At 40.9% G+C, this 23,213-nt stretch overlaps 2 protein-coding genes across 2 annotated transcripts in view; both read left to right on the forward strand.

The window, feature by feature from the left end:
* Positions 1-23,213, forward strand: part of LOC142144326 (heat shock factor protein 2-like) — a 541,922-nt gene that overhangs the window by 479,972 nt on the left and 38,737 nt on the right. The gene's annotated exons all lie outside the window — the stretch shown is intronic.
* SMPDL3A (sphingomyelin phosphodiesterase acid like 3A) overlaps positions 1-23,213 on the forward strand; it is a 32,520-nt gene that overhangs the window by 5,789 nt on the left and 3,518 nt on the right. Inside the window, exons 4-7 of the mRNA XM_075203004.1 lie at positions 1,885-1,981; positions 5,001-5,179; positions 7,449-7,629; positions 18,740-18,864. Coding sequence (XP_075059105.1) covers positions 1,885-1,981; positions 5,001-5,179; positions 7,449-7,629; positions 18,740-18,864 — 582 coding nt within the window. The remainder of the gene's footprint in view (positions 1-1,884; positions 1,982-5,000; positions 5,180-7,448; positions 7,630-18,739; positions 18,865-23,213) is intronic.

Genomic DNA, 23,213 nt, shown 5'->3' on the forward strand with positions numbered 1-23,213 from the left:
ATGTTGGGCAGTGGTTAGCACTTCTGCCTCACAGCACTGGGGTCATGAGTTCAATTCCCGACCATGGCCTTACTGTGAGGAGTTTGTATGTTCTCCCTATGTTTGCGTGGGTTTCCTCCGGGTGCTCCGGTTTCTTCCCACACTCCAAAAACATACTGGTAGGTTAATTGGCTGCTATCAAATTGACCCTAATCTCTCTATCTCTGTGTGTGTATATTAGGGAATTTAGACTGTAAGCTGCAAAGGGGCAGGGACTGGTGTGAATGAGTTCTCTGTACAGCACTGCATAATCAGTGGCGCTATATAAATAAATGGTGATGATGATGATGTGATTAGTCCCTGAAATGACTGTTTTTGAGGGGTTTTCAACTCAAAGGACCTTGATAATTAGGCCCCTATATATGTTACTTATGCCTGATGCTATGTTCTGCTTGGCTGTATCTCTCTCCTTTGTTTTTAGTCAAGCGCTGTCTCCCTAGTATCCTTGTACAGTTCCTGTCTGTGCTGCGTAGTCCTTGCCTCATTTAGAGCTCTGCTTCTAGGAGCACAGACTCCGAAGAGGCTGCATCAGAGCATGACCTGACTGGAGTCACAGACTACACTCCGCAGCTGTTAAGCTTTCAATTAGAGCAGCTGTGTAGGATCTATCTTACTACAGAGAGCCCAGAATACCATTGACGTTGCTTTGTAGAAGTTCTGGCTATATGTGACTGCCAGGATCCTGTTAAATAGAATTAATAGTTGGGGAGTACTATAATAGGTAAGTTAGGGAATTTAGTATAGAGTTTATTTAAAGTGTGAAACCTATTTAGCAGCAGCTGAAAACATACTCTTCCAGAGAAGCTTTCCCTGGCTAGAATTTATTTCTTTACAGCACCACCTCCATTTGTTGTCAACACACTTTCAACCAGTCTGCCCCTCGCAGATCTCATCTTTTGTTCCCTTTCTCCCTTTAGATTGTAAGCACTTACAAGCAGGACCCTCATTGCTTGCCCTTACATGTAATGTCTGCATACCTTTTGTTTACTGACCGTCAAGGGTGATTTTAGGGCAGTCATTCAAGGTTGACAACATTGCACCAGTTTATGAAAATGCCCAAAATTAATGACCATTAAAAGTTAATATTTTTTGTATTTATTTATGAAGTGATCCAGTATGTTTCATATAGGAAATTCACCTCTGCACAACACTGCAGAAAGTTTTCTCTATATAAACTTGGTAAAAAGATATGATATAACAATAACAAGGAAATAGACACCTGCTTTCATTAATGTAACATGCACAAGTCTAATGAAATAATCAAAGGTAGTGTTTGACCAGTGACTATGGGTTACAGTACATTAGTGCTGTTTGTACAGTGTTACTTAACAAATGCAAAGTTTTTTATTTGGTATTTTATGCTGTGCTACTTTGCATAAATCCGTTCATGAGGCATCTGCTTTGACATAAATAACTATTGGGTCTATTTATTTAAAAGGCAAAGTGTTCACCGCCCATTGGCCTTCGCACTATACATCAAGATGTCGCCGCAGATGATGGCTGTGCCAAAGCATAGCGTAAGGATTTAATAAGCATGGCAGAGGTACATGTATCTGTCTCAGGATGGCGATATCAGAAGAAAATCAATAGTAAAGTGCTTTGAATAAAGCATTTTGTTCAATGGTCAATATTTTTAACATTTTTTTTTTAGATATCTTTTTGTTATTATTATTATTATCATTATTATTATTATTAGTTTATTTTATAACAACATGTAACTGAAAGCCCGAGTCATCTGTACTTTCATGAACCAACTAGCCAAGTCAGCATGCATATCCCCTCAGACAGGGCAAACAAAGTGGTAGGTTAACATTATTTTCAAGATTGCTTCTCTGTGTATTTCAGGATCAGTTCCCAGTATCGGGGAGTGAGATATATACAGCAGTAGCAGAGTTTTGGAAACCATGGCTCTCTGAAGAAGCTCTGAGTACTTTCCGGAAAGGTGAAACTTATTACTTGCTATTGCTTTGTTGTTCTACATAGTGACTGTAGAACAAATTACTTCACCCAAGAAGGAAATAAGTCAGTGTCCTTGTGTAAAAATTCCCCAGTGTTACACAGCAAACTTGCAAAACATGCAATTTGCAACTCTTTGAACAGGGGTAGAGAAATAAACCAACAACAATAATAGTGATAAAAATTATAGTAGATAGATAGATATTTGTGTTTACATACCATGGTGTAATTAACATATAATTAACGTCTTCACCATGTTATAAAAATTTAATCTTACATCACATGTCAAATTTCCTATATCTGATGTTAAATTGTCATTCTTTGTTTAACAAAAAGATAAGCCAATATGAAGAAACCAAGTGTGAAAAAGTATGTGCGCCCAATGAATTGGCAGCTTGTAGGGTGGGGTTATCCTGAAAGGAACAAACACAGAGAACACCCTTTGAAACACCTGCTATGAGCCTATAAATTGATTGACCAACTTCCACTTCTTTATTGTTTGTTTGAGAGGGGCAGCACAGTGGCCTAGTGGTTAGCACTTCTGTCTCATCTGGCTGCGCTGGGGTCATGAGTTCGATTCCCGACCATGGCCTTATCTGTGTGGAGTTTGTATGTTCTCACTGTGTTTGCGTGGGTTTCCTCCGGGTGCTCCGGTTTCCTTCCACACTCCAAAAACATACTGGCAGGTTAATTGGCTGCTATCAAAATTTACCCTAGTCTCTCCCTCTCTGTCTGTCCCCCTCTCTGTGTGTGAGTGTGTGTGTGTTAGGAAATATAGACTGTAAGCTCCAATGGGGCAGGGACCGATATGAATGAGTTCTCTCTACAGCGCTGCGGAATTAGTGGCGCTATATAAATTGATGATGATGATGAGAGGCATGTTGGTGTCAGTAGCTGAGGGGCAGTGCTGGCACTGTATTGACATTTGGAGGCTTCTGGGGTACCTCTTGGTAAGTTAGCTCTTAATTTAAAAACACATATATGTATGGCGCAAATATATGGGATTCTCACTGTTTAGAGTTAGGACCACCCTATTACCAAAAGCACCGTGGAGTGATGGGTGGATTTAACATACATTTGCAAATGTGTGCAACTGAGACTTTTTCATTTTTATGTACAAGTACAAATGGCAGCTCCTTTGCTGGCTATAGCAGTGTGCTGGGGGATATTTGTCTGTGTTTGTTCCTTTCAGGTTAACCCCACTCTTTCAAGCACCTGCTATAAGCCTATAAATTGAGCAACTTCCACTTCTGTATTGTTTGTTTTAAATAATAACAGCAAATCTATGAGAATCTCCAATTTTAGGTAACCACCAATTGATACATTTACACCTAAGTCTATTACACTACACCATTTACACCCCTTTAGATAGCTATGTTGGAAGTGATGCTGACCAGTATCCTCTCTGGAAATTCCAACTGAAGTTCAAGTGATTTATTTTTTTAAATAAAACACTTCCTCTCTTTGAGCTGTAAACCAATAACTTCCCCCAGGCTCCCTGTCAAGGAAGGACAGTGTAGGTAAATTGTAGCACAATAGGGTGCTAAAGTATGTGTAGTGTGCATACACATATTGTGGAAATACCAACCAATCAGATGTTTACTTTCATTTTGTAAACTGCAGTAGGAAAATGACAGAATCTGATTGGATGCTGTGTGTTCCAGGACATTTCATTTTTGCACATAGCACTAGGTTAACAAATGAGCCATAATGTATAAGAAAATAAACATAATTCCTATTCACAATAAAATAAAAAGATCTTCTGCTAAGATAGGCACCTGTTCACATTATTTAAATAAAAAGACTCAAAGGGGTAGATTGAGTTTAGCACGAGGTGTCTCCGAAACGACCACGGAGACACCTCGCGCGTATTTTATGGCTTAAATCTCCGCTCATTTTATCTAGCTCCTCATACAGGTTTGAAGAAAAATGACCAGTGATTCCAACTGTAATTGCCAACAATGTACGTGCGCCACATCGTTGTCAATTCAATCTCCCCCAAAATATATATTTTCTTTACAAGTAATATTGACTATTATAAGTATATTTTATATGTACAGATCTCTCTTTAAGAAGATTTACAAGTAACATTTGTAATTTCAGGAAAAGTTTGGGCACTAGAAGATACTGCGTTTAAAATGGCTTTCGGTACAGTGTGATATTGTGAGAATATTATGTTGTGGCTAGTGGGCTACGGAACAAATTAGACAAATATTGTTACACTATTAATATTTATAGCAGCTGAACCCATATGAAAGCAATTTAATCTATGCAAAAGCATACATCACTTAAGACGTTAGGGGCATTTTAGAAAATCTGATGCACAGGTAGAAAAAAGTAATAACACGGATTGTACCAAAGCAGCTTCTCTTGGTTCTACCACAGTTTATAAATGAAAGTTATTGTCTTATTGCTGTCTGAGTTTTTATATATTATGTGAGCACCAGTTTTCATAAATGTTCCTAATTTGGTTTTGGCATATTTCTTGATTTAGATTTTATATAAATCTCGAGTGAAACTGACAATCTTTTCCTTATGTTACAATTCTATGTGTAGATACATGTACAGAATTCAGCAGACTTCAGGACTTAAATGAATATAAATCAGTTTACACTTTTCAAAACCACAAATAATGAGACCGCTGTACTGATACAGTACATATTAAGAATGCAAGTAATTTGGTATCTTTTAGTGTTATAAGCAGCATATGTACTGTTATGGATAAAAAAATTACTACTAGGAGAAATTTGTGAGCTCTCGCTTTCAAAGAGGAACAGTATTATGTATATAACTATATATTTGCATACTTGTAATAAGGAACTGGTACATTTTGCTAAAGATACACTATTTTCTGTTGTAACAACCTAAATAGATTTAATAAACTGTGTTTTTGAGAGATAAACATAACTTGTACAGTCACTTTTGACGCTTCTTTGAAATGATACATAATAATACTCATTAATCACATTTTTTACAAAGTCTTTTGCTTTTTGTAATATACATAGGAGGATACTATTCCCAAATCTACAAATCAAATATGTCTTCAAATCCTCTGAGAATCGTCAGTTTAAACACCAATCTGTACTACAGTCCTAATAAAGTAACAGTCAACATGACTGACCCAGCTGATCAGTTTGCCTGGCTGGAGGAAACATTGCAATTTTCTCGCCAAAACAACGAAAAGGTAAAAGCAGGTTTTATGCTAGTATGTTAGTAGCTGTAGTATGTGAAATGAGGTTATATATTTGCTCTTTTTCAGTAATTTCTTAATAAAAAGTTTCCAGGTAGATAACTGATGGGAGTAAGCTCATGAGTATTATTGAAGAGAGTAACTACTGAAATGGTTAAAGATGTTTGTAACAAATTCCAAGCTGACATAGTAAAGGAATTTATACAAGGCTGAGATAAATACATGTCTTTCCTATTATTAAAGTGGAACAAATTTAATCATTAATAGATAGATGGGAAGACTAGATGAACAATTTGTCTTTAAAGGACGTTGAAGCCTATGTCTTCTGTATACAAACTGTGAAACAAGCGCACACAGCTAAAACTACACCACTAGATTCAATACTTCCATACAGACAGCATGACAATAAGATCAATGATAACAAACAGCCGGGATGTGGAGAGAGGGCTTTGTATAACTGTACTTTTAATAAAATTAACAAAAAAGTGCTGCACAAAATCAATTAATAGCATTCCTATACCTCCATTTAATGAACACAAGGAAATGAACATGAAGTTCCCTTGTTACTGTGCTCCCTTTCTGGTGCTTCAAAAGCTATTGGAATCTGTTGCTAATATTTATTAGACAACTATGAGGGCTCTGAATTGTTAATGCTGTCAAAATTAGGATTTCATTAAACAGAGGACTGTAGAAGCAGTTTCTTATCTGACACTATAAAAAATTCAGAGCACACAGAGCTGGTTGTTAGATGTTAGTACTGGCTTATGGTGACCCTTCCCCTTAATAACAAGGAAATAAAGTGAGTGCAAAACACAATGTGTCATCTGAAGAGTCTAAAAGGGTTAAAATAGTCCAAGCCTATTTTCTTGAATGCAGCTGTGGTGTTGAGTGGCCATCTAGTGGTTAATCAAGGTAGGAATCATAGTGGGAAGTGGAGAGCGATACAAATGGAAACTATTATTGTCATTTATTTATATAGCATTAATAATGTTAATGCAACGCTGTCACATCAGTCATTGCCCAAATTGGAAGTTGCAAGCTAAATTCTGTACTAGAGGCACACAGACTAGGGTCCGTTTGTCAGGAGACAGTTACCCTACTACTATGTTTTTGGACTGTGGGAGCAAGCTGGAGCACGCATGGGGAGCACATACAAACTCCATATAAATAGAGCCCCGATCGGAATCGAACTCATGAGCTCAGCAGTGTGTGGTTGCAATGCTAACCACTGCGCAACTGTGCTGCCCCGGAAATGTGAAAGGGTAGCCCCATGTCTTAGTCTGTTCTTCTTATCATAGAATGAAGACAATATATATTGGTTGCTTATGACGCAGCGTGTTTCTCTGTTGAAAGCTCTTATTTAAACAAGACACTGTGGGTCTGATTCATTAAGAAAAGTAAGGCAAAAAAAAGGGCTACATTTTCTTTTGGACAAACCATGTTACATTGCAAGGGGTGCAAATTAGTTTATTATTTTGCACATTAGTTAAATACTGGCTGCTTTTTTATGTAGGACACAAATACTTGATAGCTTTATTTTTACACTGAAATTTAAAGTTGAACTAGGACATGCCTTATCCCAAGTATAAATCTGTCCCCACGTTTTAAATGTACCTCCCCTCCAATAGAATATGGTTTTGCCCAGGTGCAAAGTTACTCCTTTTTTTTTTTTTTGCTTTATTTTCCTTAATGAATCAGGCCCTACATCATTTTCTTTTTGTGGACTTCTAAAGCAGGCTGATGTCATTTTGATTTTAAAGAACAATACATTTTGTACCATTATTTTATTTATTATTTTCTGCATTGTACCTTATTGTATCTTACTTTGCCTTAATTGAAAGTTTCTGTCTACAAATTATGCAACCTTTGTGGGTTAGGTTAATATTGAAAGAATTTTCGTGTGTAGAAAAACATTTACTGTACTCAACATGATTATTTCATATGTACTGCATATAAGGTCATTTAAGAAATATTTTTGATTATTGTAGTACGAATAATTGGATTTTCCTGAATTTTCATTGTTTTTTGCAAAGTGAAATTTTTTAAGTTTTGTTTAATAGCACACCAAGGTGTTGTATAATTCCAGTGAACTCTGAGTCATCCTTATTATTTACCATAGGGAAAGTTAATACATACATGTTTCTAGTTAATACTAAAAAGGGACATTGCTAAGTACAGTTTATTCAGTTTTTACTTTGTAAATTTAAATATGACTTGAGAATTGACACTAATGTTCTTGTGCTATATCATTTATTTTATGTAGGTTTACATCATTGCTCATGTTCCTATTGGTTTCCTTCCCTTTACACTACTCATCCCTGCAATGAGAGAACAGTTCAATGAGAAACTGGTAAAAATTTTCCGCACTTATAGCGACATTATTGTTGGACAGTTTTATGGACATACCCACCGAGACAGTATTATGGTTGTTTTAGATGAAAAAGGTAAGCTTGTTTATTCTGTTTTGAAAAATATGTTGTTTAATAACATTTCATGTTTATATGCAGGTTAAATAAGTCATGTGTTTTATAAATGCAAATGATGCACTTCTGCTTGGGGAACATAAAAGCAGAAATTCTCTATTTAGTGCTTCTTTTCAGTGCAGCCTCAAAGCAGAACTTCATAAATAGATAATGAACACTGCAAGAGATGTTTTATATTTATTTTAATATATTTTCATGTAAAAAAACGTTGATTGTAAACATAAAGGAAGAATACAATAAGACATATACAATGTTGGCAGAAAATTTGTGAACTCTATTCAATTTTCTATGTAACTACATTCATTTGACCTAATATGTGATTGGATTATAGCTAAGCCATAATACAAGATAAAGAGTTATGTCAATGATTAAGAGAATCTGGTTAAACAAATAAAACACACAAATTGTACCTTTTCATGTATTTCTTGTTCAACATGCTGATCAAAGTGGAACTTTGCTAGGCCATATTATTGCTCTTGTATAAACCACCTGTAATATTTTGACTCCCTGCCCGTCATGGAGTGGTTGCTCAGCACTGGATTACCATCTCCCAGACTCCCGGGAGAGTCGTCCATTCTCTTGGAGCCCACTTATTTTTCTTGTAAATGAACGGGGCCTTATTGACACCAATAGCACCAACCCTCCAGCACCCACAAGAGGTACAACTCATAAAAGGCATATCTGTGAATGTGTTCATGTCTAACTGTGCCTTTACTGTACTCCCGAGTCTTAGATGTAAGGGGGTGCGAGATGATGATATGCAAAAATGTATAGACATACGCATTTTTGATATTCCAGTTCCTTGCAGATTATCGGTCAGTTCATTTGATCCTTACAAAGGGTGAAGGGCAACCTCCCCCAACCATAGTTCACATGTTTTGACTCTGAATGACCAGTTCAAACTGACCCACACAACAGTACTTTTTATTATTAATCTCATATTGCTTGTATCTTGTGATCGATAGATGCGATCGCTACTTTGTCCACACGGGGTTAATGCTGGTGAAATAAGCTTTAATTTGAGACCAAACTCTTTACCTTTTAAAACAGCTGAACCATAAATACCTTTACTACAGTATTATATATGCATAAATAAACAATCTAATACATTTTACTAATAAATAAAATGTGGATTGGAACCTTCATAAATATGAACTATAAGTAAATGTGTAAGTGTATGCGCGTGTTATTTATCGTGTGATTGTGTCATGACACGTGGCGCACTGAATGCGATCGCACGGTAAAACAATATTTAATCAATATACTTTCATTCAATTATTCGACTTTGACAGTTTCTTGGTTCTACCCTTTTAAATAAAAAATCTTTCTGTTTTCATCCTAAAATACTGATTTGTTAAGCGCTGTTTATGGCTTAAATTAATGATGATGGGGACATTGGGACAGTCTTTTTTTTATATGTGGACAAAATATTTGCACTATATATTTGCTTCAATACAGATTTGGCCATGGTTTTAAATGTTCCCAGTCCTACTCTAATCACACCACACAGTGGAATGCACTAAATATCACCACCTCATCTCCATTTATTTTGCAAAATACAAATTTACAAATACAATGCAGAATGGTATTCTGCTGAAGTTCTGACCACATGAAACTGATTTTCACAGCGATTTCACACTTTTGTGATTGTGAAACTTTTTTTTTGTATTGTTCAGAATGCAAATATTGGCCAAAGTGCAAGATGGAGAGAAAAATCAAAATTCAAAATTCAAGTCCTTTTGTAGAGGACCATCTCTCGGGCCAACTCCTCCCATTAGCTGGTACAAAATTCTAATCTCTTGCAAGTTTCGCCATCTTGCTCCTTAGACCCATGTACCGTAGCGGAAATCTTGGCGCACTTGTGTGAACAGAGGAGCAAGGCCGGTACAAAGGTGACTTTCCACTGCACATTGGATGTTGTGCACTTTGTAACTGACCTCTTTCTTGTAATTGCATGATATGCATCTCAGTTACACATACTTTAATATCCGGTGTATGCACATGCAGAAACCTAAGCGGTTTCCTGAGGGGGATGGGGGCCATACACATACCTAAGAAGCTGGAGGAATTTTGCATAGCTTACTAAGGAGTCTATTTATCTTTACCTGTTGATATCGCAGTGATAGAAAATATTCTATCTCTACAAGTTACCATTACAATTTCACCTGGACAGCTCCCTAGTGGTACGGTCTGGCAGCGGTAAGGCTGAACTTACTGCTTCAGTAGTGCAGGTTGCAGGCATATGCGCATGTGGAAACTGGCTGCCGGTTCACACATGCACAGTGGGACTGGAAGTCCAGACCTGGGCTTCCAGTTTGAATTTCAATTTTTTTTAAATAGAAAATTGAAATTTATAAAATTAATTTCATATATTTAAATTATGAAAAATCCTTTATTTAAATAATAAAGTGTTTTTTCTTGTGCAGATCCTCTTTCACCATCCTGAGTACCGCTGCTCTTGTTGTTAGGTAGGCTTTCCTATGCTTTTCATGGAGAAGTCATTGCCAGAGAGCCCAAGTGAAACACTGACCCGGTGGCTTTGATAGATAGGGAGAAACCCTGTTTCCAATGAAAATGCACGTTTTTGTCAGAGAAAGGGCTTTTCGTCCTATCCTAAATGGACCCCTAAGTGAGACTGAGGTAGATTCAATTGGCCGCGCCTCAGAACATCGCTGCCGCGCTTTATTACCGTTACTACGGTAAAAAGTAACACAGATTTTTGATCACACCTCTATGGAGCATGAACAGAAATCACTGTTACTTCTGTCAGAAAATATCCGTGAGAGGTGTTTTGCGGCCGTTCCGGAGGCACCCCATGCGGATATTTTCTGAATTGAATCTGCCCCTCTGGGTTATTGATGCAAAGCCTTATATGGAAATGGAGAAACATTGGTTGTATTAGGAATTGAAAACCAAATAAAAACAGATTTTAATGTCAGCAAACATTATTCTACATTTGTTTTACTGATTGGACTCTTGAAAAAACACTATTATTAATCTGTTTTAATTTTCTCAACATGGGACAGATGTCTGTTAATCCTTACAAATACTTTTATACATACAGGGAAACATTTGTTTAATTATATAGACTAGCCTTAGCCCTGTCCCAGGAAATAGATAGAGCCTGCAGCATCAGGAGGAAACCCACACAAACACAGGAAGAACATGCAAACTCCACACAGATTGGGCCCTGGTCGTAATTAGACTAGGGATGTGCACCGGCGACTTTTGAGGTTTCGTGTTTTGTGTTTTGGATCCGGATTTTCGTTATTTTTGAGGTTCGGATTTGTCTCGCAAAACACTTGACGAAAGGTCTCGGTTCGGATTTAAGGTTTTGGATTCGGATTTTTTTTGAAAAAAACATAAAAAGTTTAAAAATCAAGTTTTTGGGCTTATTTTCACTCCTAGGCTATTATTAACCTCAATAACATTCAATAACAAGCATTTCCACTAATTTACAGTGTATTCTGAACACCTCACAATATAGTTATTAGTCCAAAACGTTGCAACAAGGTATCTTTCTGGACTGCGTAGAGGAGTGGGTCACCACAATATATATTAAAAACCCTGAACTTTTATGATTCGCACCAATAAATGTACCTGGACTGCGTAGAGGAGTGGGTCACCACAATATATATTAAAAACCCTGAACTTTTATGATTCGCACCAATAAATGTACCTGGACTGCGTAGAGGAGTGGGTCACCACAATATATTAAAAACCCTGAACTTTTATGATTCGCACCAATAATTGTACCTGGACTGCGTAGAGGAGTGGGTCACCACAATATCTTAAAAACCCTGAACTTTTATGATTCGCACCAATAATTGTACCTGGACTGCGTAGAGGAGTGGGTCACCACAATATCTTAAAAACCCTGAACTTTTATGATTCGCACCAATAATTGTACCTGGACTGCGTAGAGGAGTGGGTCACCACAATATCTTAAAAACCCTGAACTTTTATGATTCGCACCAATAATTGTACCTGGACTGCGTAGAGGAGTGGGTCACCACAATATATTAAAAACCCTGAACTTTTATGATTCGCACCAATAATTGTACCTGGACTGCGTAGAGGAGTGGGTCACCACAATATATTAAAAACCCTGAACTTTTATGATTCGCACCAATAATTGTACCTGGACTGCGTAGAGGAGTGGGTCACCACAATATATTAAAAACCCTGAACTTTTATGATTCGCACCAATAATTGTACCTGGACTGCGTAGAGGAGTGGGTCACCACAATATATTAAAAACCCTGAACTTTTATGATTCGCACCAATAATTGTACCTGGACTGCGTAGAGGAGTGGGTCACCACAATATATTAAAAACCCTGAACTTTTATGATTCGCACCAATAATTGTACCTGGACTGCGTAGAGGAGTGGGTCACCACAATATATTAAAAACCCTGAACTTTTATGATTCGCACCAATAATTGTACCTGGACTGCGTAGAGGAGTGGGTCACCACAATATATTAAAAACCCTGAACTTTTATGATTCGCACCAATAATTGTACCTGGACTGCGTAGAGGAGTGGGTCACCACAATATATTAAAAACCCTGAACTTTTATGATTCGCACCAATAATTGTACCTGGACTGCGTAGAGGAGTGGGTCACCACAATATATTAAAAACCCTGAACTTTTATGATTCGCACCAATAATTGTACCTGGACTGCGTAGAGGAGTGGGCACTGGGCACCACAATAAAATATATAAAAAACCTTCAACAGATCTGCATTACACTACACATACGGCTGCTCCTCCATCCTCTCCATCATATACATGTTGGAGTTTTAGCGTGTGACAACCTCTTGTTTTTGATAATGTCAGTGCATTTTGAATATTTTTCAATTTGCCCCACACCACTGAATGTACTTTATCTATGATACGCAATACGCATCTATCTATCTTGACTGCGTAGTGTGGTGGCCCCGGTACACAATTTGGTACAGAGGCCACAATATAATTAAAAAACCCTCCACGTGTCAGAATTCCACCAAACAAGTATCTGGACTGCATAGTGGGGTGGCCCCGGTACCCAATTTGATACCGGGGCCACAATACCTCCTCCAAACATGGTACAGACAATTGGTCATTGAGATCCCAGACAGACAGGGTCAAAGTGTTATTGTTTGACTTTGTAAACCCAAAAAACTGTCCCTGTTGCACATAGTCGTGCAATGAAGACTGACTTTTTCATTTAAAGGCCCGATCTTTCAAGTGTAGTGTTTGTAAGTCTAAGTCATATTATACTTTTGGTAAAATTGGTTTATTTTCTTCCTCTTTATGGTAATTAGTAATAGAATTAAAGTATGAAATAGAATTAAAGTATGAAATAGAATTAAAGTATGAAATAGAGTGGTATAGAGTTGTAGTGTGGTATAGATAGAGTGGTCCACACAATATAATAATAAAACCCTCAACTGGTCTGAATTCCACCAAACAAGTATCTGGACTGCGTAGTGTGGTGGCCCCGGTACACAATTTGGTACCGAGGCCACAATATAATTAAAAAATTGGGCATCAACTGTCACCGTTGTTTAATATCTGATACACCTAAATATGGACTGCACAGTGGAGTGGCCCCGGTAGTAAATTTGGTGCCGGGGCCACAATACCTCCTCCAACTTCCAAGTGTAGTGTTTATAAAGACAGACAGCGTCGAAGTGTTATTAGTTGACTTTCTTAACCCTAAAATTGTCCCTGTTGCAAATATTCGTGCAATGGACAGTTACTTTTTTATTGAAAGACTCAAGCTGTCAAGTGTAGTGTTTATAAAATATAAACAACAATACAGTAGTTTTAGAGCACGTCAATACCTCTTGTTTTAAATTATGACACGGCATTTTACTTTTGGTTTAATTTCTTGTATTTTTTTAAATTTGGTTTTACTTTTTGAACATGGCAAACGACTGTTGATTGGTCATATAATGCAAAAAAAAAAGGTCCAAGATGGAATTGTCCTTGGGCCCTCACACCCACCCTTATGTTGTTTAAATAGGACATGCACACTTTAACAAACCAATCATTTCAGCGACAGGGCCTACCAAACAACTTTGGCTGAAATGATTGGTTTGTTTGGGCCCCCACACCAAAAAAGCTATTCATCTCTCCCTGTACAGACTAAACAGGCTCTACTGAGGCAAGATGTCGTCCTCATCCTCAACCTCTGATTCCTCTCCCCCTACAGTGTGTACTTCCTCCTCATCACACATTATCAATTCGTCCCCGCTGGACTCCACAACCACAGGTCCCTCTGTAGTATCTGGAGGGCAGTGCTGTACTTCATTGAGGAATTGATTATTCATTTTTATAAACATCATTTTTTCAACGTTGTGAGGAAGCAACCTCCTTCGCCGCTCACTGACCAGGTTCCCCGCTGCACTAAAAACTCTTTCCGAGTACACACTGGAGGGGGGACAACTCAGGTAAAATAGAGCCAGTTTGTACAGGGGCTTCCAAACTGCCTTTTTTTCCTGCCAGTAACAATATGGACTGTCTGACATGTCTACTTGGATGGTGTCAGCAAAGTAATCATCCACAATTTTTTCTATTGTGACAGCATCCAATGCAGCGAGAGTAGACATGTCTGCAATGGTTGGCAGGTCCTTCAGTCCGGACCAGATGTTATCAGCATCCCCGCCAGTGCCTCTTTTGGGAAAACTGAGCTTTTTCCTCGCAGCCATAGATGTGGAAGAAAATGAGGGTGGAGCTGTTGGCATGTCACGGTCCTCTTCAGAGGACAATCTCCTGACCAGCAGGTCTTTGCACCGCTGTAGACTTGTGTCCGCCGGAAACAGAGACACAACATACGCTTTAAACCGAGGATCGAGCACGGTGGCCAGAATGTATTCCTCTGACTTTAAAAGAGTGACCACCCTCGGATCCTGGCAAAGCGTACGAAGGGCTACATCCACAAGAGCTACATGCTTGGTGTAATCGCAATGGCTTACCAGCTCCTCCCTCACTTTCTCCAGCTGCTTCTGCAACAGCCTGATCAGGGGAATGACCTGACTCAAGCTGGCAGTGTCGGAACTGACTTCTCGTGTGGCAAGTTCAAATGGCTGCAGAACCTTGCACAACACGGAAATCAGTCTCCACTGCGCTTGACTGAGGCGCATCCCCACTCCTTTGCCTATGTCGTAGGTGGCTGTGTAGGCCTGAATGGCCTTTTGCTGCTCCTCCATCCTCTGCAGCATATAGAGGGTGGAGTTCCAGCGCGTCACAACCTCTTGTTTGAGGTGATGGCAGGGCAGGTTCATGCTTTTTTGATGTGCCTCTAGTCTGCGGTAGGCACTGGCTGAATGCCGAAAGTGTCCAGCAATTTTGCGCGCCACCGCAAGCATCTCCTGCACACCCCTGTCACTCTTGAGGTAATGCTGCACCACCAAATTAATGGTGTGGGCAAAACATGGGACGTGCTGGAAATTGCCCATATTTAATGCCCGCACAATGTTACTGGCATTGTCTGACACCACAAATCCCCATGAGAGTCTAAGTGGGGTAAGCCACTGGGAGATAATTTCCCTCATTTTCTCTAATATGTTGTCAGCGTTGTGCCTCTTATTAAAGCCTGTAATGCACAATGTTGCCTGCCTTTGCATGAGCAGCCATTTTGTAGATGCTGCTACTGATGCAGCTGTTGCTGTTGCTGCGGAAGGGGATGCATCTACCCAGTGGGCTGTCACAGTTATATAGTCCTTCGTTTGCCCAGAACCACTTGTCCACATGTCCGTGGTTCAGTGGACAGTGGGTACAACCGCATTTTTAAGAGCACTGAGGACACTTGATCGTACTTCTCTGTACATTTTTGGTATCGCCTGCCTAGTGAAGTGGAATCTCGAGGGGATTTGGTACCGGGGACACAATATCTCCATCAACCCTCTAAATCCCACTCCACTGATGGCGGACACCGGGCGCACGTCTAACACCAACATTGCAGTTACAGCCGCAGTTATACGCTTTGCAATAGGGTGACTACTATCGTATTTTGTGGTCATGGCAAACGACTGTTGGACGGTCAATTGTTTTGTGAAAGACTTAGCGGTCTTACGACTTCCCCTCTGGGAAGATGACCGACTAACAGCAGCAACAGCAGCAGTGGCAGTAGTAGGCGTACCGCTGCAGGATTCCTCGGATGAATCCCGTATTGAGGAGGACTCAGTCTGGCTGCTGACTTGGGCTGCAGGACTGAATCTGATGGAGATTGTGGAGGAAGTTGACGAGGAGGGTGTTGCTGGTGTGTATCCAACTGGACCACGGGATTTAGGTGTCCCTGTACCGATGAGGGTCCTAGCCCCAGTTCCTGAACTAACCACTGAACTATGAAGGTTATTCAGGTGACGTATAAGGGAGGATGTTCCTAGGTGGGCAAGATCCTTACCCCTGCTTATTTGAGCTTTACATAAGCTACATATGGCCATACATTGGTTGTCTGGATTTGGATAAAAATAACTCCAGACCGAAGAGGTGCATTTTTTGGTCTTCTGACCAGGCATGACGATGGGCTTTTTCATCCCATGGACATCAGCTGTTTCCCCCCCTGGTGCCTCATTTACAATAACCACATCACCATCCTCATCATCAAGTTCCTCCACAGCGCCAGCTACATCATCAATAGCCTCCTCCCGAGCCACCTCTTCCCGTACAGTGATGGGAAGGTCAGGCTTGACAACCACCAACACCCTTGGACTCGCCTTGGGGATTTGTGATAATTTCTCTTTAGAAGGCACAGTTGTTTGCTGTTTTGTTGCTGACAGCATAACTCTCTTCAATTTTTTGTAGGGGGGGGGAGGAGGAGGAGGGCTAAGATCCGTGGGTGAAGCTGAACCACTAGTCATGAACACGGGCCAGGGCCTAAGCCGTTCCTTGCCACTCCGTGTCGTAAATGGCATATTGGCAACTTTACGTTTCTCCTCAGATGATTTAAAGTTTCTCTTTTTGCTACTTTTTCTTAACTTGGGCTTTTTGGATTTTACATGCCCGGTACTACGAGATTGGGCATCGGGCTTGGAAGACGACGTTGATGGCATTTCATCGTCTATGTCATGACTAGTGGCAGCAGCTTCAGCATTAGGAGGAAGTGGGTCTTGATCTTTCCCTACTTTATCCTCCAAATTTTTGGTCTCCATTATATGTAGCACAAGATACTGCAGAATGTGTGAACTTGGTAATATTGCAGTACCAATGGACTTATACTGCTGGATTGGTTTTGCAAATTTGGTTATAATTATTATATATTTTTTTTTTTTTTAATTTTTTATTTTTTTTTACTTTTTTTTTATTTTTTAAAAACTTGGGAATAATGGGGAAATAACTATGCCCTTAGAAGCACAGAGCACAGGACACAGCACCACTGGACTGAACAGGACATGGCACAGGACCCAGCAGCACTACGGAACTCGGCAGGACAGAGCACAGGACACAGCACCACTGGACTGATACTGCAGAATGTGTAAACTTTGTAATATTGCAGTACCACTGGACTTTTACTGCTGAATGTGTGAACTTGGTAATATTGCAGTACCAATGGGCTTATACTGCAGGATTGGTTGTGCAAATTTTGTGGTAATTAAAAAAAATTAAAGTAGTTTTTGGTATTTTTTAAAAAAACTTTTTTTTATTTTTTTAAACACAGGGGAATATTGGGGAAATAACTATGCCCTTAGAAGCACAGAGCACAGGACACAGCACCACTGGACTGAACAGGACACAGCACAGGACCCAGCAGCACCACTGACCTCAGAAGGACAGAGCACAGCACACAGCACCACTGGACTGATACTGCAGAACACAGCACAGCACAGCACAGCACAGCACTAAACAGCACAGAACTAAACAGCACAGAACTAAACAGCACAGAACTAAACAGCACAGAACTAAACAGCACAGAGGACCACCTAACACACCCTCCCTCTACCCTGATCAATGCCCGAGTGAAGATGGCGGCGACTAGCGGGGAATTTATAGGATCCGAGTATCGCGAGATCCGACAACGGGATTATGAGTCAGAGCCTCAGTTTCACTTTTGAATTTGGCGCCAATACCCGGATCTGTCTCGGATCCGACTCGGATCCGCAACGTTCGGGTGGGCTCGGATTTCATAAATCCGAGTGCGCTCATCCCTAAATTAGACCCATGATTTCCGCTCTCTCATACAGCAATGCTAGCCACTGGGACACTGTGCTGACGATAGTAACACGTGGGGAGGGAGTGGATTGTTATAGCTTCACCACATAACCTGAGCCCAGGGATTTTACCCTAGGCTCTATGATAATTATCATAGATACTGTGTGACATTTTCAAGGGGGGTGTGATCAAGAAGACAAATGAGAAGTTGCAATAATGAAGATTGCAGCCTCTTATTAGTCCTCCTGCTCACATCCCCTACTGCAGCCATTTTAAAGTTTTGTTTTAATTTTGATTCATCTCTTTTGTGGTGGTAAAGTTTTAGGGGGGAATTCAATTCCCCCCTGAAGTACCCCTGAGCTAAAACTATTACTGTTATTACGGTAGTTTTAACCCAGATTTCTGCTCGCAGCTCAGGGAACTGCGAGCAAAAGTGTTAGAACTACTGTAATAACGGTAATTACGTGCACTATTACCGTAATAACGCTAATAATGCGCACTATTACCGTAATAACGCTAATAATGCGCACTATTACCGTTATAACGCTAATAATGCGCACTATTACCCCGTAATAACGCTAATAATGCGCAGGCCGCGTTACTTTTAACAGTAACGCGGCCAATTGAATTCCCCCTATTAAGTGTAATGAAAATGGCTTTTTGGATAACAGCAATAATAATGATCAAGTCACCTTTTGTATAATTTCTCATGTGATATGTTCTCTCATATCCATTATTTCATATGTGTGAAAATATGTGGTAAATGCAAAGAGTAAGCTCTTTTGTGGTGATTTTGCATTTCCTATTGACTTTAACCTCAGTAATCCAAGATTGCAAAACAAAATTACACAATTTATAGCAACATTTGCTTCTATAACAAACATTGAGCAACTTATATTAAAAATAATTACTGATTATATTTCATTTCAGAGAATCCAGTTGGATCTGCATTTGTTGCACCAGCCGTAACACCCATTAAGTCCTCAACAGAGGCAGAGTCCAATAACCCAGGATTTCGCCTGTACCAGTATGATACTAGTAATTACATTTTGCTGGTGAGTATTAACAAATAATACATGTATAGAGCTCGCATAATTCTAACATAGAAGAATTATCTGAACTGAAATTTCCTCTCCTTATACTTTCTTTTAGGCCCTTTTAGGGTCATTTTGTTTAGGAGTTTCAACAATGGAAAAATAAGTTTCTCATATGTCCAATTGGTGGACACTGCTATACATAGGGGTATAGTAGGTGGTACCAGGAGTCCAGGCACTTAAACAGTTAAATGTGTGAGTGTAACTCCACCCCCACTATACCCCTTCCACAGGAAGAATAGGTTAGTTTTTGTGCCTTAGGAGTAGGCATGTTTTCCTGGGCTCCTGCCCTGGATTTAATGTTTTTTTATTTATTTAATATTTATTTAATACTTATTTTTATAGGGGGGAAGTGCTGGGCTCAGGGACACCTCCCAGGGGGGTGTATAGTCTGCGCCCTTCCTCCACCCCGGGTCCCTGAGCCGTGGTGAGTAGCTTTGACATCTATCTCAACCTCAGCACAGCCGGCTACTTATTTTTCAAATTTCCAGGCAAAAGACAGCTGTCACACAAACAGGTGCTGCGGTCTCGCCCCCCTCCCCCATAGACAACGAGCATTTCCGGCAAAAAAAGGGGGACCAGAGTAGCCACAGCAGATCTCCGTTGAATCGGAGAGCACAGCTGTGCCTGCAAATCACACAAGAGGGCACAGAGAGCTGTGTGGACACTGGGGCAGCCATTGGATGTGAAGAATATCCCTCAATGTGGAGGATGGAGCCCTGCTGTGCCCCTCATACAGGACAGGTTTTTAAACCTTGTTATGCAGCTCTTTATACAATTTGATTGTGTTTAAGATTGTGTGTGCTTGTGTGTGAGGCTCTCATTGTTGTCACTGTTTAGCATTCCAATTATATCTGTTTGAAAGATTTACATATTGTATTGTGATACACAGAAGGGGTCACCAGATATATTCGTAAATACATCCTGGACCCTTGTTAATATATATATTGTATATGTAATTCCTGTATTTTCCCCCCAAAAATAAAATAAGTAAAGAAAAAAAAAATGTCTATTATATTCTCTGTGAAGGAGTGTATATATAGATATTGCTTACCGTGCTCACATTGGGTGTTAGAAATTTTCACCATGACTGGAAAGGGGTCCTTTAAGAAGGGAACTGCTGCAGGGTCTGTTATGCATTACAATTGTGCCAAGTGTAGCGAAAAATTGTCTTGTGGAGCCCGGAGGCCCTGTGTACACTTTGTGAGGCGGAGATTCGGGATCACAGCCAGACCCAGTCTGCGTCCAGGTCCGTGGATGAACCTGCTTGGCTACGTCCTTTGACTTCAACATTAGCAGAGCTCACAAGGGTAATATCTCTTTGGGAGGTAGGTCAACCTTCTACTTCTGTTTCTGCACCACACCAGTCAGATACACAGTCCGGACAGTCCACTTCAGGGGCGCCCCATGTAGAATCATCTTAAGTACAGTCCCTTGCGGTTTCAGCCCAGGGTTTAGTTGTGGCAACTTCCTCATTGGAATGCTTACTGAAAGCGGCTAAGAGACCGTCTCATAAGCGTCTCAGGAAGCTAGGGATTTAATGTCCACTTCAGAGATTTTATCAGAGGAAGAAGGTGAGGTTCAGCGAGATTCGGGGGAGGAGGATTCGGCCAGTGTGGAAGATTTATCCACAGTGCAGGGTGTAGAAGACCTGGTGTTGGGAGTGCGCCCTACTTTAGGCTTCACCAACCCAGCGGTTTCCCGGCAAGCTGGTTTTTCTCTGTTTAAAAGACAGATGAAGCAACTTATTTCTTTTCCTCCATCGCCTCAATTAATGGAAATAATTTCTGATGCCAGGAAAAGTCTGATAGGCGTTTTACCAGGACAGCGAAATTTAAAACTCTACTCTTTCAGTTAAAGATTGTGACAAAAGGGAGGCACTTCCAATGGTGGACCCTCCCATAGGCAGTTTGACTAGAGCAACCACTTAACCAGTTGAAGGAATTGTTTCCCTCAAGGATGCCAGAAACAAAAATTCGATTTTTTGTTTTTTTTTCCTTAGGGCAGCTTATGATGCAGCTGGTAGTATTTTTAGGCCGTCCATGTCCACGGCTTGGATCAGTAATGCTATCCAAGCATGGGCAGAGCAGTTATCAAAAGGCCTCCGGCATGGAGCCCCTAGTGAAGAATTAATGGTGCTCTACGATCATATTAGAGGTAGCGTAGGCTTCATTGGATGTCAGTGCGGCCAGGCTCTCGGCACTGGTCATAGCAGCAAGACGTTCTCTATGGTTGCGTTCTTGGTCCACGGACGTGGATTCCAAACGCACCTTGGAGACGGTTTCTTTTGATGGCATCTCCCACTAGATTAGACCAGCTCATTTCAGAAGCCACGGGCGTGGTAAAATCTCTTTTTTGCCTGTCTCTCAGACCAGGACTAGACAGCCTAGGGTTTCGGTCCTTTTGGCCCTTCCAGAGATCTAGAGGATCCCCTGCTATGGGTCAGTCAAATGCCCCTGCTAGAGGCGGGTTCCGTAGGGGTCGGGGTCCCTCTCATAGGGGACATCCTACCTCCACACACAGAGCTCTGGTGGGTGCACGTCTTCTGCTTTTTCGGGACAGGTGGCTGGTATCATCATTAGAATCATGGATCAGGGGCATTGTCACGAGGGGGTACGTCAAAGACTTGCTTCAGTTTCCTCGTTGACGGTTTTTCACCATGAGGCTTCCAGCCTGCGGTATTCGAAGCAAGGCCCTGCAATCCAGAATTTGCTGGACGCTGGAGTCATCATTCCAGTTCCGCCACCGGAAAGAGGTTTGGGGTTTTACTCAAACCTTTTCCTAGTCCCAAAGCCGGAAGGCTCTTTCAGACCTATGATAAATTTAAAGACCTTAAACTTACAGTTCAGAGTCAGGGGAATCAAAATGAAATCTCTCAGATCAGTGATTGCGGCTATGGAATAGGGAGAGATTTTAGCTTCCATAGATATAAGAGACGCTTACCTGCACAATTTCATTTGGCAAGGTCATCAGTGTTTACTACGCTTTGCAGTAAAGGAAAATCATTTCCAAATCAGGGCGTTACCCTTCGGTCTAGCGACCACTCCGAGGGTATTTACAAAGGTGATAGCAGTAATGGGGCCTTTCTCCGCTCCCAGGGTGTCACGATTATTCTTTACTTGTACGATCTTCTTTTGAAGGCTCCATTGGCTCAGCTCCTGTTACCACACATTCAGTTGACTAGATCGTTCCTAGAGGAGCATGGTTGGATAATTAACCTGCCAAATTCATCTCTAATCCTCTAATCCCATCGCAGAAGATGCGGTTTCTAGAGTTAGATTTCGACACTAGGTGTCAGAGAGTGTTCCTCCCGGAAGTCAAGATGCTCTCACTCCAGTCCAAAATCAGAGACTTCTTAAGCAAGCGCCCGGTATCCCTGCTGTGATGCATGAGGCTGGTGGGGACAATGGTGTCAGTTTTCGAAGCAGTGCCTTATGCTCAGTTCCATTTGCGGGTTCTGCAGTGGGAAATTCTGCGCAAATGGTCAGACTCTCACTTACATCTGGACAGGCAGATGATCATCTATCATCTCAGGTCCGCCTCACTTGCTGGCTGCTCAGATCACATCTCTCCCAGGGATGATCTCTTCAGAACTGGGATTGGACGGTTGTCACAAGTCTGTCAGTTTGGGGGGGACTCATTGCATCCCTCAGATTCCAGGGTCAGTGGGACCCGCTGTAGTTAGCTCTTCCCATAAACGTGTTGGAGCAACGAGCTACATACAGGGTGGTGGTACAAGCTTGGGTGTTTATGCACAAAAAGCCGATCAGGGTCCAGTCGGACAATGCGACGGCTGTAGCGTACCTCAATCATCAGGGAGGCACGTGCTGTGCTAGGGCCATGAGCGAAGCGACCAGGATAATGGTGTGGGCAGAGAAACACATTCCAATTATATTGGCAATATTCATTCCAGGTGTAGACAACTGGAAGGCCGATTATCTCAGCCAAAACACAATTCATCCAGGAGAATGGTCCCTTCATCCGGAAGGCTTCGATCTCAGGGTTCAACGCTGGGATTGTCCAGAAATAGATCTGATGGCCTCGCGGTTGAACTTCAAAGTTCCTCTCTTTTTGGTCGAAGACCAGGGACCCAGCAGTGGAATTAGTAGATGCTTTAGTGATTCCTTGGCGGTTTCGCCTAGTTTACTTATTCCCTCCCCTTCCTGTACTTTCTTCAAGCTGGTTTGATCAAGGGGTTGCGCTTAGCCTCGTTGAAATCGCAGGTTTCAGAATTGTCCATTTATTTCCAGGGTAAACTGGCCTCCTTCCCGGAAGTTTATACTTTCTTATAGGGGACGCTTCATATTTTG

Source organism: Mixophyes fleayi, chromosome 3 (assembly GCF_038048845.1).
Source record: "Mixophyes fleayi isolate aMixFle1 chromosome 3, aMixFle1.hap1, whole genome shotgun sequence".
Classification (NCBI taxonomy): domain Eukaryota; kingdom Metazoa; phylum Chordata; class Amphibia; order Anura; family Limnodynastidae; genus Mixophyes; species Mixophyes fleayi.